The 23,202-nt window shown below is 40.3% G+C and overlaps 2 protein-coding genes across 6 annotated transcripts; one reads left to right on the top strand and one right to left on the bottom strand.

The window, feature by feature from the left end:
- Positions 1 to 161: 161 nt before the first annotated feature.
- LOC311147883 (keratin, type II cytoskeletal cochleal-like) lies at positions 162 to 5,614 on the top strand. Its single transcript, XM_084184710.1, has 8 exons — positions 162 to 954; positions 3,009 to 3,217; positions 3,302 to 3,458; positions 3,577 to 3,741; positions 4,039 to 4,164; positions 4,282 to 4,502; positions 4,672 to 4,742; positions 4,855 to 5,614. Exons 1-8 carry the CDS (start codon positions 385 to 387, stop codon positions 5,100 to 5,102), a joined length of 1,767 nt encoding a protein of 588 aa, XP_084040836.1. The 5' UTR covers positions 162 to 384; the 3' UTR covers positions 5,103 to 5,614.
- Positions 5,615 to 8,976: 3,362 nt separating this feature from the next.
- On the bottom strand, positions 8,977 to 22,715 carry LOC311147895 (mitogen-activated protein kinase 14A-like). 5 transcript variants are annotated; one of them, XR_014614822.1, is made up of 12 exons: positions 21,853 to 22,063; positions 20,611 to 20,740; positions 20,133 to 20,191; positions 17,474 to 17,585; positions 17,320 to 17,349; positions 17,160 to 17,207; positions 16,819 to 16,933; positions 16,607 to 16,678; positions 10,822 to 10,986; positions 10,670 to 10,748; positions 10,209 to 10,382; positions 8,977 to 10,016 (listed from the first exon to the last, which is right to left on the bottom strand). XR_014614822.1 is itself a non-coding variant. In XM_084184726.1 (12 exons), exons 1-12 carry the CDS (start codon positions 21,969 to 21,971, stop codon positions 9,955 to 9,957), a joined length of 1,080 nt encoding a protein of 359 aa, XP_084040852.1. In that variant the 5' UTR covers positions 21,972 to 22,715; the 3' UTR covers positions 8,977 to 9,954. The 5 variants fall into 5 exon arrangements, 4 of the variants coding, with proteins under 4 accessions (XP_084040852.1, XP_084040854.1, XP_084040855.1 ...); XM_084184726.1 differs by having other exon boundaries at positions 10,907 to 10,986; positions 21,853 to 22,715; XM_084184728.1 differs by having other exon boundaries at positions 10,907 to 10,986; positions 20,611 to 20,721; positions 21,853 to 22,013.
- Between the last annotated feature and the right edge of the window lie 487 nt (positions 22,716 to 23,202).

Raw genomic sequence — 23,202 nt, 5'->3', positions numbered from 1 at the left:
TGAGAAAGTAATGACTGTGAGAAACCTTCCTTCCCCCTCTCCACCGGAACTAACTGAATGGGTTTGCCATTCCTCTGTGTGTGCACCTGGGTGTGCCGGAAGCCTGATTCGTTTACAGCAGCTACCCCGTCTGATGGGCTGGGTCGCTCCAACCCCTCAGCCTGCAGGTGAGAGAGCTAGGAGGCAGGCAGATGCTGGGGAGGAGCCCTGTGCCATGCAGACCCACCCCCTGAGAGGGAGATATAAGCCAGCCGCCTCCAGAGAGCAGTCACTCAGAGGGACTTGACTTTCCTCCTAGTGAGATCACCTGCACCACCAATCCTCTCTGTCTCTGTCTCTCTCCAAATCTACTACCCCCCTCACAGGATCAGAACAGCTGCAGCTATGAGCATCAGTTACAGGAGCAGTGGCAGCATGAGCGGAGGCTTCAGCTCCGGCGGAGGCGGAGGATTCAGCTCCGGTGGCGGTGGTGGCGGCAGTGTGAGGAAGAGCTTCTCCAGCTTCTCCTCTTCAGCAGCCCCCATGGGCTCCAGCCGTATGAGCAGCTCGTCTGTTAGACGCTCTGGAGCCAGCGGTGGTGGCGGCTTCGGCCTGGGCGGTGGTGGAGGAGGCTTCGGCCTGGGCAGTGGTGGAGGAGGCTCCAGCTTCAGCTACATGAGCAGTGGTGGAGGCATGGGCGGTGGCGGTGGAGGCTTCGGTCTGGGCGGCGGCAGTGGCGGTGGAGGCTTCGGCATGGGCGGTGGCGGTGGAGGCTTCGGCATGGGCGGTGGCGGTGGAGGCTACGGCATGGGTGGCGGTGGCGGCGGCTTCGCCCCTATCACAGCTGTCACAGTCAACACAAGCCTGCTAGCCCCCCTCAACCTGGCGATTGACCCCAACATCCAGACCGTCCGTACCCATGAGAAAGAACAGATCAAGGGCCTCAACAACCGCTTCGCCTCCTTCATTGATAAGGTCAGTACTGCTCTATTCTCTGAAAGCCCTTCCATCTAACAGGATGCTAAAAGTATAAAGTATGCCATAACTATTGGCCTGTCCAAGTAAATTAAATATATTGCATTGATCATCATCTACCATATACCAGCATAAACAGAATGCAGATACAGATACTGCAAAGAGATACTGCAAAAAGATACTGCAAAGTATCTGCAATAGCAATTTATAGCTGGGATATTATTTTGTGGTACTGGTTGCAAATAGCACGCTTGAATAGCTGCAAGACTGTGTCTGTTGTGTACTACCAGAGGGCTCATTAAATATTTCACAGCCCCTCATCATGCAGCACCCGGAAATCCTGACCATATAGGAACCAGTTAGGACTGACTGTGAAAACAAATACACTGAATGCTGTAGTGGCTGCATCCTTTACCTTAATGTATAAACAGGTGCACATCACCTTGTCACAGGTGGTCAAAGTCCCAATGTGCAGCCTGTTGCATTGAAACTGAAAGCACATCACTGCTTGAGTAGTTTTGTTAGACTGTAATTGCCCTGGCTCTGTGAGTTAGAGTGGGGTGAGTTTGGAAACCCTAGCCCAGGCGGATCCTATAACCATGGGCCCACTCTGAGTAGAGTGATGGAGGGGATCAGGTTATAGCCCCATTCCCATGGCAGCAGGAAGGGACACAATAGAAAGCTATGTCTCTGATGGTGCACCTGAGAGTTTCTCCTCTCTCCCATCTCTCCCTCAGAACTGGCAGAGACACAGACACACCTGTACAAGTTTGAAGTTAATATGGCTAATAATATACTTTATCCATCTGTCTGAAACAGCAAGTTGTGTTAAAGGTTGTTCCTAAATACTTTAATATTTCAGACTACGACACTATAGACAATGGTGAAGATCAAGGGAGAGATAGAAATCACCTAGCCTCACCCTGTTAGTGAAAATGCACAGTAAGCTTTTCACAGACACTAACCACACCTGCTTTCATTTTGGATGGTTGAACAGATCAAATTCAGTCATCTCATTTGCCTTTCTTCTGCAAAACATTTGTATTAACCTTGTGCAAGGTAAAATACAATAATAAACACTTAATTCCATAACTCAACCAAATGTAAATCAAAACTAGACGTTGAACTGAATGAAGCCTGTGCCCAGTGGGTAGTTTTACCAAAACAGGACAGTAAATACCCTCAGGCAGGTAATTCTCGGATTCTGTAGAATCTTGTCTTATAATTACAGGGTGTGGCAGCAGGCAAGTTCATTCACTAGGCCATTCCACCTTAGGCTAAGGCGGGGCAACCCAGCCATATCTGCTGGGGCTTGCCATTGGTGATAACAAGGGAGGATTGGCTCGGGCGTGGCAGGGTAAGACTCCTTCCCTCCTCAGGGATGTGCAGCCTCGCCCATGTAGCTCACATGGAAGGAATCTTCTTGTAAGCAGGAAACTGTTGAAACTTGTTCAAGTAATGGCAAGTCAAGGCAACATGACCTCACTAGAACAGAACACACTTATAGTACAGAGAGATCTAAAGTGGATGGATGTCTTCCTGTCCGCCCCAGCCCTGAGGGAAGAACTCAGCTCAGTACCTGCCAACAAGGGCCCACAGAGGGCTGGGTGTGCAAGTCAGTCCTTTTATACAGAGGTGTGGGAGATGTTCCAGAGTAGATACACCCACAGTAGCTACTGTAATGGAGTACTGGCAGTGTCTGCTGTGGCAGGTGGGAAGGTGCAAGTTACCTGAAGAATATCTCATCTCTCAATGTTTTAATCTCTCAATGTTCATCTCAAAGTGCACCAAATTCATGCATTCATGGCATGAGCAGCTTTGTCTGAGACCCAATAAATAACTACAAGCATACCGTCTTCATTACCTAAGCGAATGCAAGTCTTGAGCCACAATATAAATAAACGTTGCCAGGGAGATGTTACCAAAGCAAGTCATCTGGCAATGCATGTCACATGATACAAGGTGATATAACAGGACATAACCGGATAGATATTCTGTAGTGGAAGATGTGTGCCACCTGATTGTAACTCTTCTATTTGCATCTCAACACACAGGTACGCTTCCTGGAACAGCAGAACAAGATGCTGGAGACCAAGTGGAGCCTCCTGCAGGACCAGACCACCACCCGCTCCAACATCGATGCCATGTTCGAGGCCTACATCGCCAACCTGCGCAGACAGCTGGATGGCCTGGGAGGAGAGAAGGTCAAGCTGGAAGGAGAGCTGATGAACATGCAGCATCTGGTGGAGGACTTTAAGAACAAGTGAGTTCGACACCAGACATTGTATGGATGCTCTAACTCTCATAAATGCTGGCCCATGTAACCATATGCAATCTGTTTTTGTAGATACGAAGATGAAATCAACAAGCGTGCCTCAGTGGAGAACGAGTTTGTCCTCCTCAAGAAGGATGTTGATGGTGCCTACATGAACAAGGTTGAGCTGGAGGCCAGGGTCGACTCCCTTCAGGATGAGATCAACTTCCTCAGGGCCATCTATGAAGCGGTGAGGGCCATGTCAAAACATAATAAGCTTTGCATTTGAACCTCTATGATATATAAACAAAAAAATTATCCACATTATGGCTTTCCTGACTTCCTCCCATCTCCTTCTCTCTCGCCAGGAGCTGAATGAGCTGCAGGGCCAGATCAAGGACACCTCAGTGGTGGTGGAGATGGACAACAGCCGTAACCTGGACATGGACTCCATCGTGGCTGAAGTGCGCGCCCAGTATGAGGACATCGCCAACCGCAGCAGAGCCGAGGCCGAGTCATGGTACAAGCAGAAGGTACGAGGAGACTTCAGTATATTTCAGTATGTTTCTATCACGGGAGGTTGGTGGCACCTTAATTGGGGAGGACGGGCGCGTGGTAACAGCTGGAGCGGAATCAGTGGAATGGTATCAAATACATCAAACACATGGTTTAATGCCATTGCATTAGCTCCTTTCCAGCTATTATTATGAGCCATCCTCCCCTCAGCAGCCTCCACTGATTTCTATAGATTTCCTTTAATTAGCCCCAGTACATAATAACATATAGGCTTCACACTGACTCATGACTGGGCCAATCCTCTATTCCTTCAGTTTGAGGAGATGCAGTCCTCTGCAGGACAACATGGTGAAGATCTGCGCAACACCAAGGCAGAGATGGCCGAGCTGAACCGCATGATCAGCCGTCTCCAAAATGAGATCGAAAACGTCAAAGGACAGGTACAGTAGGTTGGCAAATGACGGTCAATTCAAAATAGTATCAGGTCTGGCAGAACACTAATATTCCATTAAGTGAAAATATCTTATTTCTGATCTTGTCTTTCTTTTATCTTGTAGCGTGCTAACCTGGAAAACCAGATCGCAGAGGCTGAGGAGCGTGGGGAGATGGCGGTGAAGGATGCCAAGCTCCGCATCAGGGATCTGGAGGAGGCCCTCCAGAGAGCCAAGCAGGACATGGCCCGGCAGGTGCGCGAGTACCAGGAGCTGATGAACGTCAAACTTGCCCTGGACATTGAGATTGCCACCTACAGGAAACTACTGGAAGGAGAGGAGAGCAGGTAAGCGCAGGATCGAATAAAGAGATAGTGAAACAAAACATGATAAATGCATGGCTAGGAACTGTAAAGTCACAATACAAGTAATTGAAAATCTTTTAAATGAAGTCAGCTCTTTCACTGTAGTATATGCTTAGTAATCATGTCAACTAATCTATGAATCTCTTCAAAGGATTACCGGAGGTGGAACTGGAGGTGGAACTGCAACCATCCACATACAGACCTCCAGCAGCGGCGGTGGTGGTAAGAACCTCATACATTGAAATTCAGTTGGAAATGTATAACAGTGAAGACAATACTTGTAGGTCTGATTAGTCCAAGTATTGACCTCGCCCCTTCCATCTTCCTCTCCCAGGCTCCGGAGGTGGATTCGGCATGGGTGGAGGCGGCGGTGGCTTCGGATATGGCGGTGGCAGTGGCATGTCCATGAAAAGCGGCGGCGGCGGCGGTGGCGGCTTCGGCATGAGCAGCGGCGGCGGCGGCGGCAGCGGCTTCGGCATGAGCAGCGGCGGCGGCGGCGGCAGCGGCTTCGGCATGAGCAGCGGAGGCGGCGGTGTCTCCATGTCCCGTTCCTCCACGACCTCCTCATCCAGACGCTTCTAAACACAGAAGTCTGTCTGGCTGTCCCCACCTCCCCCTCTCCTCCTCCTCTCCCTCTCTTCCTCGACAACCAAAGCAAGCTACAAACTCCTCCTGTCACATGCAGGCACAGAGCATCTACTGATCTACACTATAACCCAGGATGGGCTGACCCCCTTCTTAGCTGTATATGCCCCATAGTTACTGGCTGATAGGAAATACTGGATTCACATCCCTGCACCCAGTGCTTCGCTGCCCCCATATTGCTATGCATTGTGGGGAATGCCAGGCGATCAACATAAGCAGTAATACTAAAGTGTCGCCCCTTTGCTCTGAGGTAAATAATCTAGCATTAACTCTTAACACTCCCTTTCCTAGGGACAATGGGTTTTCCACTGATGTTTGCAAACAGTGTTTTTCTTTTCATTCTGACCAAAAGGGCTGACTGATACACCCAGATTTATTGAATGTTATTGCTGTACCACCAAAACATTGTGAATAAATCGGAGTTCTATAAAATACTTGTGTTCACTCTTTCTCTTCTTACTGTATCTGTTCTATCTACATAGACACAATGACATTACTGACAGGGCTAATTGGGTTACTAAACGCAATAACAGTTTTAAAGTTCACAAAGAGGTAACTTACTGGTAAATTAACTCTTTGTATTTCTATTGGTATTCATAGCTGATTTTGAAAATGCCATTGATGAAGTACGACTTGAATTTATATATATGGTGATTATATATACAGTGCAATCGGAAACTATTCAGACCCCTTGACTTTTTCCAAATTTTTTACGTTACAGCCTTATTCTAAAATGGATTAAATAAATAAAAAATCCGAATCAATCTACACATAATACCCCATAATGACGAAGTGAAAACAGGTTTTTAGAAATGTTTGCAAATGTATTAAACATAAAAAACATAAATACCTTATTTACATAAGTATTCAGACCCTTCGCTATGAGACTCGAAATTGAGCTCAGGTGCATCTTGTTTCCATTTATCATCCTTGAGATGTTTCTACAACTTGATTGGAGTCCACCTGTGGTAAATTCAATTGATTGGACATGATTTGGAAAGGCACACACCTGTCTATATAAAGTCCCACAGATGACAGTGCATGTCAGAGCAAAAACCAAGCCATGAGGTCAAGGGAATTGTCCGTAGAGCTCAGAGACAGGATTGTGTTGAGGCACATATCTGGGGAAGGGTACAAAACAATTTCTTCAGTATTGAAGGTCCCCAAGAATACAGTGGCCTTCATCATTCTTAAATGGAAGAAGTTTGGAACCACCAAGACTCTTCCTAGAGCAGGCCGCCCGACCAAACTGAGCAATCGAGGGAGAAGGGCCATGGTCGGGGAGGTGACCAAGAACCCGATGGTCACTCTGACAGAACTCCAGAGTGCCTCTGTGGAGATGGGAGACCCTTCCAGAAAGACAACCATCTCTGCAGCACTTCACCAATCAGGCCTTTATGGTAGAGTGGCCAGACGGAAGACACTCCTCAGTAAAAGGCACATTACAGCCCGCTTGGACTTAGCCCAAAGGCACCTAAAGACTCTCAGACCATGAGAAACAAGATTCTCTAGTCTGATGAAACCAAGATTGAACTCTTTGGCCTGAATGCCAAATATCACATCTGGAGGAAACCTGGCACCATCACTACGTTGAAGCGTGGTGGTGGCAACATCATGCTGTTGGGATGTTTTCAGCGGCAGGGACTGAGAGACTAGTGAAAGATGAATGGAGCAAAGTACAGAGAGATCCTTGATGAAAAACTGCTCCATATTGCTCAGGACCTCAGACTGGGGCACAGGTTCACCTTCCAACATGACAATGACCCTAAGCACACAGCCAAGACAACGCAGGAGTGGCTTCGGGAGAAGTCTCTGAATGTCCTTGAGTGGCCCAGCCAGAGTCCGGACTTCAAACTGATCGATCATCTGGAGAGACCTGAAAATAGCTGTGAAGCAACGCTCTCCATCCAACCTGACAGAGCTTGAGAGGATCTGCAGAGAAGAATGTGAAAAACTCCCCAAATACAGGTGTGTCAAGCTTGTAGTGTCATACCCAAGAAGACTCGAGGCTGTAATCGCTGACAGAGTTGCATCAAGAAATTACTGAGTAAAGGGTCTGAATACTTATGTAAATGTAATATTTCAGTTTTTTATTTTTAATAAATTAGCAAAAATGTCTAAAACAAATAAAAAAGATAACTAATGTAAAATATACTGTGTCCGTTAAATGTATATATTACATATAAACTAGAAGTAGAAGCCTGAGTATTTTTGTCCATTAGTTTACTCCAATTAGGGGAGGGGAGGTAGGGTTAGGGGAAAATAATAAGGAAAATATATATTTTTTAAATATATAGGAGATTGGAAATGATGTGGGCAATTAATTACATTGATAGAACCCACAATCTATCTGCACTTTTTAAAAATCTTACTGTAAATAAACTCAAACACTGTAAAATGACTTCTTGACAGTTAAATCCACTTTGGCAAGTACACATAAGCACTTAATCCCTATGACTCAACAGCTTGTTTTTATTTAAAGCTGTAATATGTAATATGTGAGTTACAGATCTGTCATTCTCTTTGAAAGCAAGTCTAAAAAGCGGTAGATCTGTTCTATGTACGCTATATCTATGCTTCATGTTCTTAAATTTGGTTTATGCATCTTTTACATTCGGTTTTGTACACCAGCTTTAAACAGCTGAAAATACAACATTTTTGGTCATGGAAAATATATTTCACAGTAGTTTATATGGTACAGTGATTCTCTACACTATTCTTTCTTGTTTTGCCACATAAACTGAAATTAGTCTAACTATTAGAATGTTAGCAACCACACATTAATAGAACCTATTAAATGATTCATACCCAGCTAATACCATGAAAACAAGATGCCATCAGAGGTGAACGGCTCTTTGCAATGTCAAAGTGGGAGCTGACTTGTGAAGGATTCGATTTCAAAACACAAAATAGCCCAATGGAATGACACATCTTCAAGGCCTGTAACACAACATAGAGGGATCTATCATCACTATACGCTAGCTAACCGCCAAATTATTAAAGGGATAGTTCACCCAAATTACAAAATGACATTGTTTTCTTACCCTGTAAGCAGTCTATGGACAAGGTATGACAGCAGGTTTTGTTTACCTGGCCACTGTTTCACATGCTATCTTTTTAGCATTTGTGGCACAAATCCAATGCAAGTCAATGGTACCTATATTAGCATTTTCGCGTTTCATGTCCAAATCATCCTAAAGTATGTACAAATGTATCGCAACTCATTGATGTTACTTATAGATGATATGCACATAAAGAACAAAAATGCTAATATAGGTACTTGCATTGGATTTGTGCGAAAAATACTAAAAAAGTTAGCATTTGAAACAGTGACCAGGTAAAGAAATAAACAAAGCATAATTGCTGTCATACCTTGTCCATTAACTGCTTACAGTTTAAGGAAAACAATATAATTTCGTAATTTGGGTGAACTATCCCTTTAATTGTGATTTACTATGAAGACAGTATTAGATAGTGTTAACTTGTGTTACATCTCTTTACTAGAAAAAAGTATTTCCATGTATGGATGTTTTCTGAGGAAATTGGGATAGGATTCATAGAACGCAAAACAATACAATCAAACATTCATAGTGCCCCCTATTTTGGGCTGCTAGTTAATCGTTACAGACAAAAGCAGTAGCACTGTATTAATTTAAATCAAATGAAATCTGATTAAATTAAAATTCTTTTAAATCTACTTTAATTTCAGCAGCTGGGCTACATGCAGACTACTTTAACTAATGTTAGACACCACGCAGACATCTGCTGTAACACAGTGGTGAAAAAAGAACTAAATTGTCATACTTACGTTAAGCAAACCAGATGGCACAATTTTTAATTTTTTTATTTACGGACCACCAGGGGACACACTCCAACACTAAGACATAATTTACATACGCAGTACTTGCGTTTAGTGAGTCTACCAGATCAGAGGCAGTAAGGATGACAATGAGTTATATTGATAGGTGCGTGAATTGGAACATATTGCTGTCCTGCCTGAACATTCTAAATGTAACAAGTACTTTTGGGTGTAAGAGAAAACGTATAGAGTAAAAAAGTACATTATTTTCTTTAGGAATGTAGTGGAGTGAAAGTAAAAGTTGTCAAAAATATAAATAGTAAAGTGAAGTACAGTTACCCCAAAAAACTACTTAAGTAGTGCTTTAAAGTATTTTTTACTTATTTACTTAACACCACTGCTGTAACAGAACTGAAATGGTACCTTGTCCTATCTAACCCATTCACTATAAAAAGAGCAACATAAGAACTTTATATATTATACTGAACAGGTGCCGTCTACTGTATACTATGTGCATATATTCATTGAGATTTTGTTTTCTGGCATTAAACATCATTTTTCAGTTAAGATACCAAAACATGCTTTATTTCGGTAAATGCTAATTGAGTCAGAGATGAGAATGTGTTCATAGATGAGATTGATTTGAGGTTTTACTCAGTCAAGATTAAAACATTGTTCATACATAGATTGTAGCCAATTGTATAAACGTGTGCAAATGGTGTGATCGAGTACCACATTACTATATTTACAATGATAATACTACTACTATATTAAAAGTTTGTACATCATTCATAGGCATTTACAAAGCATTCTGAAAATGTTTACCTTAAAACAAGTTAAAACCATGATCTATCCTTAAAACATGAGGGATCCATGAAAATGTAGACATACCAGTATCATGTATAATGTTTGATGAAGTCATAAAACCATGTTGTGAAATGTGATACTTTTTATAAGCTGGGGGAGCCAGTGCTCTGTAGTATCTGTCCGCTACATTGCAGTGGCACTGGGGTTGCTGGGGTCAAAAGTCATAATCTCCATGTGGATCAGACCTAACAGGAAAAGACTAAGCATTTTAGAATTTTACCACATGAAGCACACCATACAGTATTTTAAAATGTAATTTCCTAAAATGGCTACTTTGCAGAACTGTAACTGTAGGGCACTAAGAGCAGTGGGTAATTCAGGATAAATGCTATCAACATGTGCAACGATGCAATCAGTCATAGACAAGATATACTCACTACTCCACTCTCCCACGTCAAGCTCCATGCTTTCAAAGGAGTCGTCGTACGGTGGGGAGTCGGGTTCAGATTCTGGATCATGGAACTCAGAGAGGTAGGGGTGTGAGAGGCCCTCTTTAGCTGTCATCCTAGTGTCTGGGTCCAGCAGCAGCATGCTGTCCAGCAGATCCACCGCTGGACAGATGTACACACAGGACATGAAGAGAGAGAGAGAGAGAGAGAGAGAGAGAGAGAGAGAGAGAGAGAGAGAGAGAGAGAGAGAGAGAGAGAGAGAGAGAGAGAGAGAGAGAGAGAGAGAGAGAGAGAGAGAGGCATTAGGAAATAGAGCATGGAATAAAGAGTCATCACAGACCTCAACTGTTCTCAATACAAAGCAGAAAAACATCACTGAATAACTGGATATTCATAACCACCATGCAGTATGTTCCATTGGCAAAATAATGATAGATAGATCAACTCACCATGTACATCCAAGGAGGGAAATACTTCCTTAAAGTTTTTCTTCTTTTGGATAGGGAGACCCTGCACATATGAACGAGCCTGCAAGACAATACCAACAATGTTCAACTGTCAACGTTATCTCCTCCTTCCTACTAGTTAATCCCATACTGACCATAACTTGTGACTTCAACACCAAGATACATTGAATCGTTGCAAGCTGAATAGCTGCCATTAGATTGAGATGACGGTAGGCCTACATCTTTGCTCTGCATCTTCTGCAGCAAGGAGGACGGTGGTGTTCCTGTTACGTGGAGGATCTTCATCAACTGGTCAATGCCTGAACAGGATGGTCAAGGAGGGGGTAGGGACACACAAGGCAGACAGTGGAAACCACTTCAAGCAAAATATTTACAGCAATGATCAGTGAACAGTCTGATTGCATGATTGGTGTTGTACTTTGTGCAACTGCACAATGATAACTACACAATAACTACATCAGATAACTATACCTGATATCTACATGTTAACTACATCAGATACCTACACCTGATATCTACACCAGATAACTACACGATAACTACATCAGTTAACTACATCAGATAACTACAATTGATAACTACACGATAACTACATCAGTTAACTACATGATAACAACATCAGATAACTACATCAGATAACTACATCAGATAACTACATCAGATAACTACATCAGATAACTTCATGATAACTACATCAGATAACTACATCAGATAACTACACCTGATAACTACATGATAACTACATCAGATAACTACATCAGATAACTACATGATAACTACACCAGATAACTACATGATAACTACATGATAACTACATCAGATAACTACATCAGATAACTACATCAGATAACTACATGATAACTACACCAGATAACTACATCAGATAACTACATCAGATAACTACATCAGATAACTACATCAGATAACTACATCAGATAACTACTTCAGATAACTTCATGATAACTACATGATAACTACATCAGATAATTACATGATAACTACATCAGATAACTTTATCAGATAACTACATGATAACTACATCAGATAAATACATCAGATAACTACATGATAACTACATCAGATAACTACATGATAACTACATCAGATAACTACACATTTTACATTACATTTTAGTCATTTAGCAGACGCTCTTATCCAGAGCGACTTACAGTTAGTGAATACATATTTGTTTATTTTTTTATACTGGCCCCCCGTGGGAATCGAACCCACAACCCTGGCATTGCATCCCACACCTGATAACTACATGATAACTACATCAGATAACTACATGATAACTACACCAGATAACTACATGATAACTACATCAGATAACTACATCAGATAACTAGACCTGATAACTACATGATAACTTCATCAGATAACAACATCAGATAACTTCATCAGATAACTACATTATAACTACATACGATAACTTCATCAGATAACTACATGATAACTACATCAGATAACTACATCAGTTAACTATATCAGATAACTTCATGATAACTATATCAGATAACTACATGATAACTACACCATATAACTACATGATAACTACATCAGATGACTACATCAGATAACTACACCTGATAACTACACCTGATAACTACATGATAACTATATCAGATAACTACAAGACAACTACATCAGAAAACTAAATGATAACTACATCAGAAAACTACAAGATACCAACATGATAACTACACCAGATAACCAAATGATAACTATACCAGATAACTACACGATAACTACACGATAAAGACATCAGATAACTTCATGATAACTACATCAGATAACTTCATGATAACTACACCAGATAACTACATCAGATAACTACACCAGATAACTACATGATAACTACATCAGATAACTACACCTGATAACTACATCAGATAACTTCATGATAACTACATCAGATAACTACATCAGATAACTACACCTGATAACTACATGATAACTACATCAGATAACTACATGATAACTACACCTAATAACTACATGATAACAACATCAGATAACTACATGATAACTACATCAGATAACTACATCAGATAACTACACCTGATAACTACATGATAACTACATCAGATAACTACATGATAACTACACCAGATAACTGCATGATAACTACATCAGATAACTACATGATAACTACGTCAGATAACTTCATGATAACTACACCAGATAACTACATGATAACTTCATGATAACTACATGATAACTACATCAGATAACTACATGATAACTACACCAGATAACTGCATGATAACTACATCAGATAACTGCATGATAACTACATCAGATAACTACATGATAACTACATCAGATAACTTCATGATAACTACACCAGATAACTACATGATAACTACATGATAACTACATCAGATAACTACACCTGATAACTACATCAGATAACTACATGATAACTATATCAGATAACTACATCAGATAACTTCATGATAATTACATCAGATAACTACATGATAACTACATCAGATAACTACACCTGATAACTACACGATAAATACACCAGATAACTACATGATAACTACATCAGATACCCACACCTGATAACTACATCAGGTACCTACACCTGATAACTACATCAGATAACTACATCAGATAACTACATCAGATAACTACATCAGATAACTACATGATAACTACATCAGATAACTACATTATAACTACATGATAACTACATCAGATAACTACATCAGATAACTACATCAGATAACTACATGATAACTACATCAGATAACTACATCAGATAACTACATGATAACTACATCAGATAACTACATCAGATAACTACATCAGATAACTTCATAATAACTACATCAGATAACTACACCAGATAACTACATGATAACTACATCAGATAACTACTTCAGATAACTTCATGATAACTACATGATAACTACATCAGATAACTACATGATAACTACACCAGATAACTGCATGATAACTACACCAGATAACTACATGATAACTACATCAGATAACTACATCAGATAACTACACCTGATAACTACATGATAACTACATCAGATAACTACATGATAACTACACCTGATAACTACATGATAACAACATCAGATAACTACATGATAACTACATCAGATAACTACATCAGATAACTACACCTGATAACTACATGATAACTACATCAGATAACTACATGATAACTACACCAGATAACTACATGATAACTACATCAGATAACTACACCTGATAACTACATGATAACTACATCAGATAACTATATCAGATGACTACACCTGATAACTACATGATAACTACATGATAACTACACCAGATAACTACATGATAACTACATCAGATAACTTCATCAGATAACTACATGATAACAACATCAGATAACTACATGATAACTACATCATATAACTTCATCAGATAACTACATGATAACTACATCAGATAACTTCATGATAACTACATCAGATAACTACATGATAACTACATCAGATAACTACACCTGATAACTACATGATAACTACATCAGATAACTATATCAGATGACTACACCTGATAACTACATGATAACTACATGATAACTACATCAGATAACTACACCTGATAACTACATGATAACTACATCAGAGAACTATATCAGATGACTACACCTGATAACTACATGATAACTACATGATAACTACACCAGATAACTACATGATATCTACATCAGATAACTTCATCAGATAACAACATGATAACTACATCAGATAACTTCATGATAACTACATCAGATAACTACATGATAACTACACCAGATAACTACACCTGATAGCTACACCTGATAACTACATGATAACTACATCAGATAACTACAAGACAACTACATCAGACAACTAAATGATAACTACATCAGAAAACTACATGATACCTACATGATAACTACACCAGATAACTACATGATAACTACACCAGATAACTACATGATACCTACATCAGATTACTACACGATAACTACACAATAACGACATCAGATAACTTCATGATAACTACATCAGATAACTTCATGATAACTACACCAGATAACTACACGATAACTACATCAGATAACTACATGATAACTACATGATAACTACATCAGATAACTACATGATAACTACATGATAACTACATCAGATAACTTCATGATAATTACATCAGATAACTACATGATAACTACATCAGATAACTTCATGATAATTACATCAGATAACTACATGATAACTACATCAGATAACTACATCAGATAACTACATCAGATAACTTCATAATAACTACATCAGATAACTACACCAGATAACTACATGATAACTACATCAGATAACTACTTCAGATAACTTCATGATAACTACATGATAACTACATCAGATAACTACATGATAACTACACCAGATAACTGCATGATAACTACACCAGATAACTACATGATAACTACATCAGATAACTACATCAGATAACTACACCTGATAACTACATGATAACTACATCAGATAACTACATGATAACTACACCTGATAACTACATGATAACAACATCAGATAACTACATGATAACTACATCAGATAACTACATCAGATAACTACACCTGATAACTACATGATAACTACATCAGATAACTACATGATAACTACACCAGATAACTACATGATAACTACATCAGATAACTACACCTGATAACTACATGATAACTACATCAGATAACTATATCAGATGACTACACCTGATAACTACATGATAACTACATGATAACTACACCAGATAACTACATGATAACTACATCAGATAACTTCATCAGATAACTACATGATAACAACATCAGATAACTACATGATAACTACATCATATAACTTCATCAGATAACTACATGATAACTACATCAGATAACTTCATGATAACTACATCAGATAACTACATGATAACTACATCAGATAACTACACCTGATAACTACATGATAACTACATCAGATAACTATATCAGATGACTACACCTGATAACTACATGATAACTACATGATAACTACATCAGATAACTACACCTGATAACTACATGATAACTACATCAGAGAACTATATCAGATGACTACACCTGATAACTACATGATAACTACATGATAACTACACCAGATAACTACATGATATCTACATCAGATAACTTCATCAGATAACAACATGATAACTACATCAGATAACTTCATGATAACTACATCAGATAACTACATGATAACTACACCAGATAACTACACCTGATAGCTACACCTGATAACTACATGATAACTACATCAGATAACTACAAGACAACTACATCAGACAACTAAATGATAACTACATCAGAAAACTACATGATACCTACATGATAACTACACCAGATAACTACATGATAACTACACCAGATAACTACATGATACCTACATCAGATTACTACACGATAACTACACAATAACGACATCAGATAACTTCATGATAACTACATCAGATAACTTCATGATAACTACACCAGATAACTACACGATAACTACATCAGATAACTACATGATAACTACATGATAACTACATCAGATAACTACATGATAACTACATGATAACTACATCAGATAACTTCATGATAATTACATCAGATAACTACATGATAACTACATCAGATAACTTCATGATAATTACATCAGATAACTACATGATAACTACATCAGATAACTACATGATAATTACATCAGATAACTACATGATAACTACATCAGATAACTACATGATAATTGCATCAGATAACTACATGATAATTGCATCAGATAACTACATGATAACTACGTCAGCAATATACAAAGGATGAGGAACATAATCTATGTTTTTGTGTTGCTGTAAAATGAGTGAGTATACAGTGGAAATGTCAGAGGGAACATTAGAGGATACTGTCGTTGCCTGGGAACAGAACCTGGCCTGTGATCATCTCAGCCAAGATGCAGCCAGCTGACCACAAGTCCACTGAGAGGGAGACAGACACACAGAATATATAACACATGAGATACCAATGAGCCACTCATACAAGAGTAAGATACCCCCAGAAGCGTTTGCAATGCAAGGAAAGTGAAGTCCAAATATATCGTGCGTTGGCGATAGGTCACCTGACTGGCTATAGTGCATCCAGTTGAAGATGATCTCTGGTGACCTGTACCAGCGTGTCACCACATAGCCCGTCATCTCACTCTCTGCATGTCTCGCTAGACCAAAGTCCAGGATCTGCGAAAGCAAGAGAAAGCAAGGAAATGTGAAGGAAAAGTGAGGAGAAGCTTATTAAAAGAGAGGCTCATATGTGATCACAACCGTCAAACAAAGTGTAGTCTTTAAACATCAGTGTGTCATCTTCCTAAATCAAGTACATTATGTTTCTTTCACTGTGTGAAGGTTATAAAATGTAAAGTACAGTTTAATAAACACGTAGAAATGCAGGTTGATTCTTATTTACTTTCAATTCACAATTCTCGTTCACTGCGAGGTTGCCAGGTTTTAAGTCCTAAAGAATAAAGAATAAAGAAAAGTATTGCTGGATGTTATACGATCTGGTCACTCAAATAAATGTACGTAGAAATGTGTTTCATGTATATTGATAAGAATCTAATGCAAACCCGATGGATGATCCCTGCTGAATGGATATACTAAAGGACAGAAATAGATACATTGGTGATGAATAAATAAATAAAAACATTATCTTCACATTGGTAATAACATGATTTAAAGGCCTGTGTGTAAACATAGTGAGTTGTAAGTGGTAGTAAACACCTTAAGGCCACGTAGAAGCTGATAGAAGAGGTAAACGATGATGCGATCAGTCAATCTCCTCGTCTTCATGATGTGACCGAGATCCTCAGCCACGAAGGGCATTACCATGTAACTGTAAAATGAAGGACAGAGAGGGACAGTTAGTCAGATGCAAAAAATATCACCATGTAACTGTGACAGAGAATACAAGCAGGGAAATGGAATGATACGATACATCATGTACTAGTTCTACCACCTACAACTAAGTGCTACAAGTATATGCTAATATTACATAACAACAAATGCAGGTTATATCATATACTGTGTCTCATGGTAAGAATCATAACCCATAAGCTATCAAAAATAAAGAGTCACACACTCTGTATATATAAACTCCCAGTAATTTATTGGGTAAAACACTGACGTTTTGCATCACTGTGCCTTCTTCAGGGTGATTTATTTACCCCAATGCATTACTGGGAGTTTATATCTATGGAGTGTGCGACTCTCTTTGTTTTGATAGACTTCCAGTTAATTCCCCGTTAGTCAGAAGCTCTACACTAAATAATGTTCTCTGGGTGTGCGCCAGCTCATGCTTTTTATTAGAAGAATCCTAACCCAGACATCAAATATACAGTGAGGGAAAAAAGTATTTGATCCCCTGCTGATTTTGTACGTTTGCCCACTGACAAAGATATGATCAGTCTATAATTTTAATGGTAGGATTATTTGAACAGTGAGAGACAGAAAAACAACAACAAAAATCCAGAAAAACGCATGTCAAAAATGTTATAAATTGATTTGCATTTTAATGAGGGAAATAATTATTTGACCCCCTCTCAATCAGAAAGATTTCTGGCTCCCAGGTGTCTTTTATACAGGTAACGAGCTGAGATTAGGAGCACACTCTTAAAGGGAGTGCTCCTAATCTCAGCGTGTTACCTGTATAAAAGACACCTGTCCACAGAAGCAATCAATCAATCAGATTCCAAACTCTACACCATGGCCAAGACCAAAGAGCTCTCCAAGGATGTCAGGGACAATATTGTAGACCTACACAGGGCTGGAATGGGTTACAAGACCATCGCCAAGCAGCTTGGTGAGAAGGTGACAACAGTTGGTGAGATTATTCGCAAATGGAAGAAACACAAAAGAACTGTCAATCTCCCTCGGCCTTGGGCTCCATGCAAGATCATTTTTACATTTACATTTAAGTCATTTAGCAGACGCTCTTATCCAGAGCGACTTACAGTTAGTGCATACATAATTTTTTTATCGAACCCACAACCCTGGCGTTGCAAACGCCATGCTCTACCAACTGAGCTACATCCCCTGCCGGCCATTCCCTCCCCTACCCTGGACGACGCTGGGCCAATTGTGCGCGCCGCCCCATGGGTCTCCCGGTCGCGGCCAACTACGACACCTCGTGGAGTTGCAATGATCATGAGAACGATGAGGAATCAGCCCAGAACTACACGGGAGGATCTTGTCAATGATCTCAAGGCAGCTGGGATCATAGTCACCAAGAAAACAATTGGTAACACACTATGCCGTGAAGGACTGAAATCCTGCAGCGCCCGCAATGTCCCCCTGCTCATGAAAGCACATATACAGGCCCGTCTGAAGTTTGCCAATGAACATCTGAATGATTCAGAGGAGAACTGGGTGAAAGTGTTGTGGTCAGATGAGACCAAAATCGAGCTCTTTGGCATCAACTCAACTCGCCGTGTTTGGAGGAGGAGGAATGCTGCCTATGACCCCAAGAACACCATCCCCACCGTCAAACATGAAGGTGGAAACATTATGCTTTGGATGTGTTTTTCTGCTAAGGGGACAGGACAACTTCACGCATCAAAGGGACGATGGACGGGGCCATGTACCGTCAAATCTTAGGTGAGAACCTCCTTCCTCAGCCAGGGCATTGAAAATGGGTCGTGGATGGGTATTCCAGCATGACAATGACCCAAAACACACAGCCAAGGCAACAAAGGAGTGGCTCAAGAAGAAGCACATTAAGGTCCTGGAGTGGCCTAGCCAGTCTCCAGACCTTAATCCCATAGAAAATCTGTGGAGGGAGCTGAAGGTTCGAGTTGCCAAACGTCAGCCTCGAAACCTTAATGACTTGGAGAAGATCTGCAAAGAGGAGTGGGACAAAATCCCTCCTGAGATGTGTGCAAACCTGGTGGCCAACTACAAGAAACGTCTGACCTCTGTGATTGCCAACAAGGGTTTTGCCACCAAGTACTAAGTCATGTTTTGCAGAGGGGTCAAATACTTATTTCCCTCATTAAAATGAAAATCAATTCATAACATTTTTGACATGCATTTTTCTGGATTTTGTTGTTGTTATTCTGTCTCTCACTGTTCAAATAAACCTACCATTAAAATTATAGACTGATCATGTCTTTGTCAGTGGGCAAACATACAAAATCAGCAGGGGATCAAATACTTTTTTCCCTCACTGTATATATATTTTTTATCTCAGGTAAGATGATATCACATACCCAAGCACAAACAAACATGAACAAACCTGCACGCATGCAAGCACACACACACAAAGACACACACACAAAACACACACACACTATGAAACTAAAACTCCAAGATACACTCTGAGCAGCCTGTGTCAACAAGCTGAAACAACTGGCAGAGGAATGCCAGTTCACAGCTCACCACTCACAATGTCTGGAATTTCTCCAGGGAGAAATCAGGTGTGAAGACATTGAGGAGGCAGATGACCTTTAGGAAAAAAACAAGGAGAAGGAGAGGAATGGAAGGGTTTACTCCCACAGTAAGTGACCACACACACATTATACATTGCAGTAAGACTTATTCATCACCTGTAACAGAACAAGTAGGCCTGATGAACAGTTCTATAAGTAGACAGTATGTTCACTGAGAAGTGTTGAGTGCAAACACTGGCCCATGAGGGCCGCTACTCCTCTTTTCCAAACATAAATAAACACATAGGAAAGAGGCAAAGCAATACAACTGGATGCTGAATAGTGTCCATAGGACTGCACATTATTCTGATGTGAAGTAGAATGATAATTACTGCATTGTAATGAAAGGCCGCTACATTTTTGAATGACTGGATTCTCTGTCCAGGGAAGTGCATCTCAGATGTCCCACTATAATAGTAGGTAACAAGTACTAACATTGTCATGCTGGATGTGGCGCAACAGTCGTAGTTCACGGTAGGCCCGTTTAGAGTGGATCAGGGATTGAAATGGACGATAGAGCTTCTTAATGGCCACCTTCTCCTTGGTCTGCTGGTCAATAGCAGAACTAATGAATGAGACAAGGTCAAAAGTCAAAGTACATTAGTTCTGGATATAACAATTCTGTCTCAGACTGTGGGGGATATAGATATAATGGTTTACTCTAAATAGCAGCACACTGTGGGGGATATAGATCGAATGGTTTACTCTCAATAGCAAGAGACTGTGGGGGATATAGATAGAATGGTTTACTCCAGTGAAGGCTGCTGATGGGGAAGACGGCTCATAATAATGGCTGGAATAGAGCAAATGGAATGGCATGTGTTTGATGTATTTGAAACCATTCCACTAATTCCGCTCCAGCCATTACCATGAGCCCGTCCTCCCCAATTAAGGTGCCACCAACCTCCTGTGATTTACTCTTAGTACCAACAGACAGATTTCAAGTCATCAAAGACTGCAGAATCTTTGATTAACTTTTATGTCAGAGTTTGCCAAATGATTATATGTAGTCCTACAAATAACATTTGATTTCAGACATTCCATAAGACCTATATCTGGCAGAGGTACAACTGGGTTTCAATATGTGTTATTATGGGGCTTGCTCCTGGGAGAGGAAAATTCTTGTCTTATCTCAAAGCCTGCTTCAACTTGCTTATTTGCTTGAGGCAATACAATAGTGCCTCTGTTAGCAATGTCCAGAGTCTTTTTTTTTGTATTGAAAAAATTCAACAAAAACACAGCTGATATTAAACCAATAATGTAGAGTTTAGTATGTTATTGAAAATAAATAAACAATTACAGGCTAAGCTGTTCCTTACATTCTATTTATTTTCTACATATTTTTTGCAATGACTGAGATTGAGAACAACTGTATTTATACAGAGGTATATTCTAAAGAATATAAATACATGCTGGTTTGGCGTGAAGTTATTCCTGGGATGCCTGCCAATAATTACCCGTTCACCCAAAGGGTTCGTGCTATCCAGGATCTTTGGGACATCACTACCCCCATTGAAGTTTACATTTTAAATGGTTATGGTAAGGGTTGAGGTTATGGTTAGGTAAGGGTTATGGTTATGGTTAAGGTAAGGGTAAGGGTAGGGGTTAAGGTTAGTGTTTGGGTAGTGACGTCCCAAGGATCCCAGATTGCACTGACCGTTCACAAAGTCAACTCACCATACTGTCCCGTAAGCGCCCGAGCCAACGGCTTTCAGTGCGGTATATTGCTCCGGAACCTCCCATGTTGTTTTCTGTATCTCCAGTCTAAGGAAACCTTTCTTCACGGGCGATTCCATTTTGTCAATACAATATGTCCCTTTAGTTGAAACCAGTGCGGTACCTATTGGAGATTTTTTATGGCCTTAAGGTTTTATCATGACAGGTATGCAAAGGTAGCTGGGAGACGCCCACCCTGAGGGTGCGTTCGTAAATTCACTCTGGTTATCTACTCAGATTTCAGAGCACTCTCGTCTGAGTGTGCCAGAGCGCAGAATAACCGATGAATTTATGAACACTCAACACCAGTTGAATATGACCGGTGTCAGTAAACGTCGGCAAAAAAAGCTATTTTAATTGTTGCCAGCAGCACGGTTACAGTCACCAATGGGCTGGATAACATGAAAACAGAATAACCAGCTCTGCTAGTAAAAGTATGAAAATGTATGCACTCACTAACTGTAAGTCGCTCTGGATAAGAGCGTCTGCTAAATGACTGAAATGTAAATGTAATGGTAGGGCTGGTAAAATGGTCAGAGTGAAGTGGTCTCTCATTTGTACAGGACGTAGCTTGCATGCTAGCCAAGTTAGCCAGTTAGCTTGGTTGCTTGACTGCCGTTTCGAGGTCAGAACGCTCAGATCAACCCTACTCCTCGGCCAGAGCCCAGTGTGCGCTCTGAACACTACCAGAACGAAACGCTCAATCTGACAATCTGACGCCCAGAGCGCACTCTGGCACTCCAGATTGAATTTAGGAACACACCCTGAACGCGCCTCGACTGAATCACGTGGAAATGGCATTCCCGCTGCACTGCAATGTATACACAGTCACCTGTCAGAGGCTCTGTATACCTCCTCCCGCCTTGAATCATCAACATAAACTAATCTCTGATTACACATACTTTTAAAGTAACACTAAGTAAAAATATGTTTTTGGGTAAAACTAATGGAGGAATCTTTTTGAACGCATTTCAAATCAAATAAAATCTGATTTTATTGGTCACATACACATATTTAGCAGATGTTATTGCGGGTGTAGCAAAATGCTTGTATTCCTAGCTCCAACAGTGCAGTAGTATCTAACAATTCACACAAATCTAAAAGTAAAGAATGGAATTAAGAAATATATAAATATTAGGATGAGCAATGTTGGCGTGGCATTGACTAAAATACAGTAGAATAGAATACAGTATATACATATGAAATGAGTAAAGCAGTATGTAAACATTATTAAAGTGACTAGTGTTCCATTATTACAGTGACCAGTGATTCCATGTCTATGTACATAGGGCAGCAGCCTCTAAGGTGCAG

The sequence above is a fragment of the Coregonus lavaretus genome (assembly GCF_964263955.1).
Source record: "Coregonus lavaretus genome assembly, chromosome: 20".
NCBI classification, from domain to species: domain Eukaryota; kingdom Metazoa; phylum Chordata; class Actinopteri; order Salmoniformes; family Salmonidae; genus Coregonus; species Coregonus lavaretus.
This window is presented reverse-complemented; position numbering and strand designations above follow the sequence as displayed.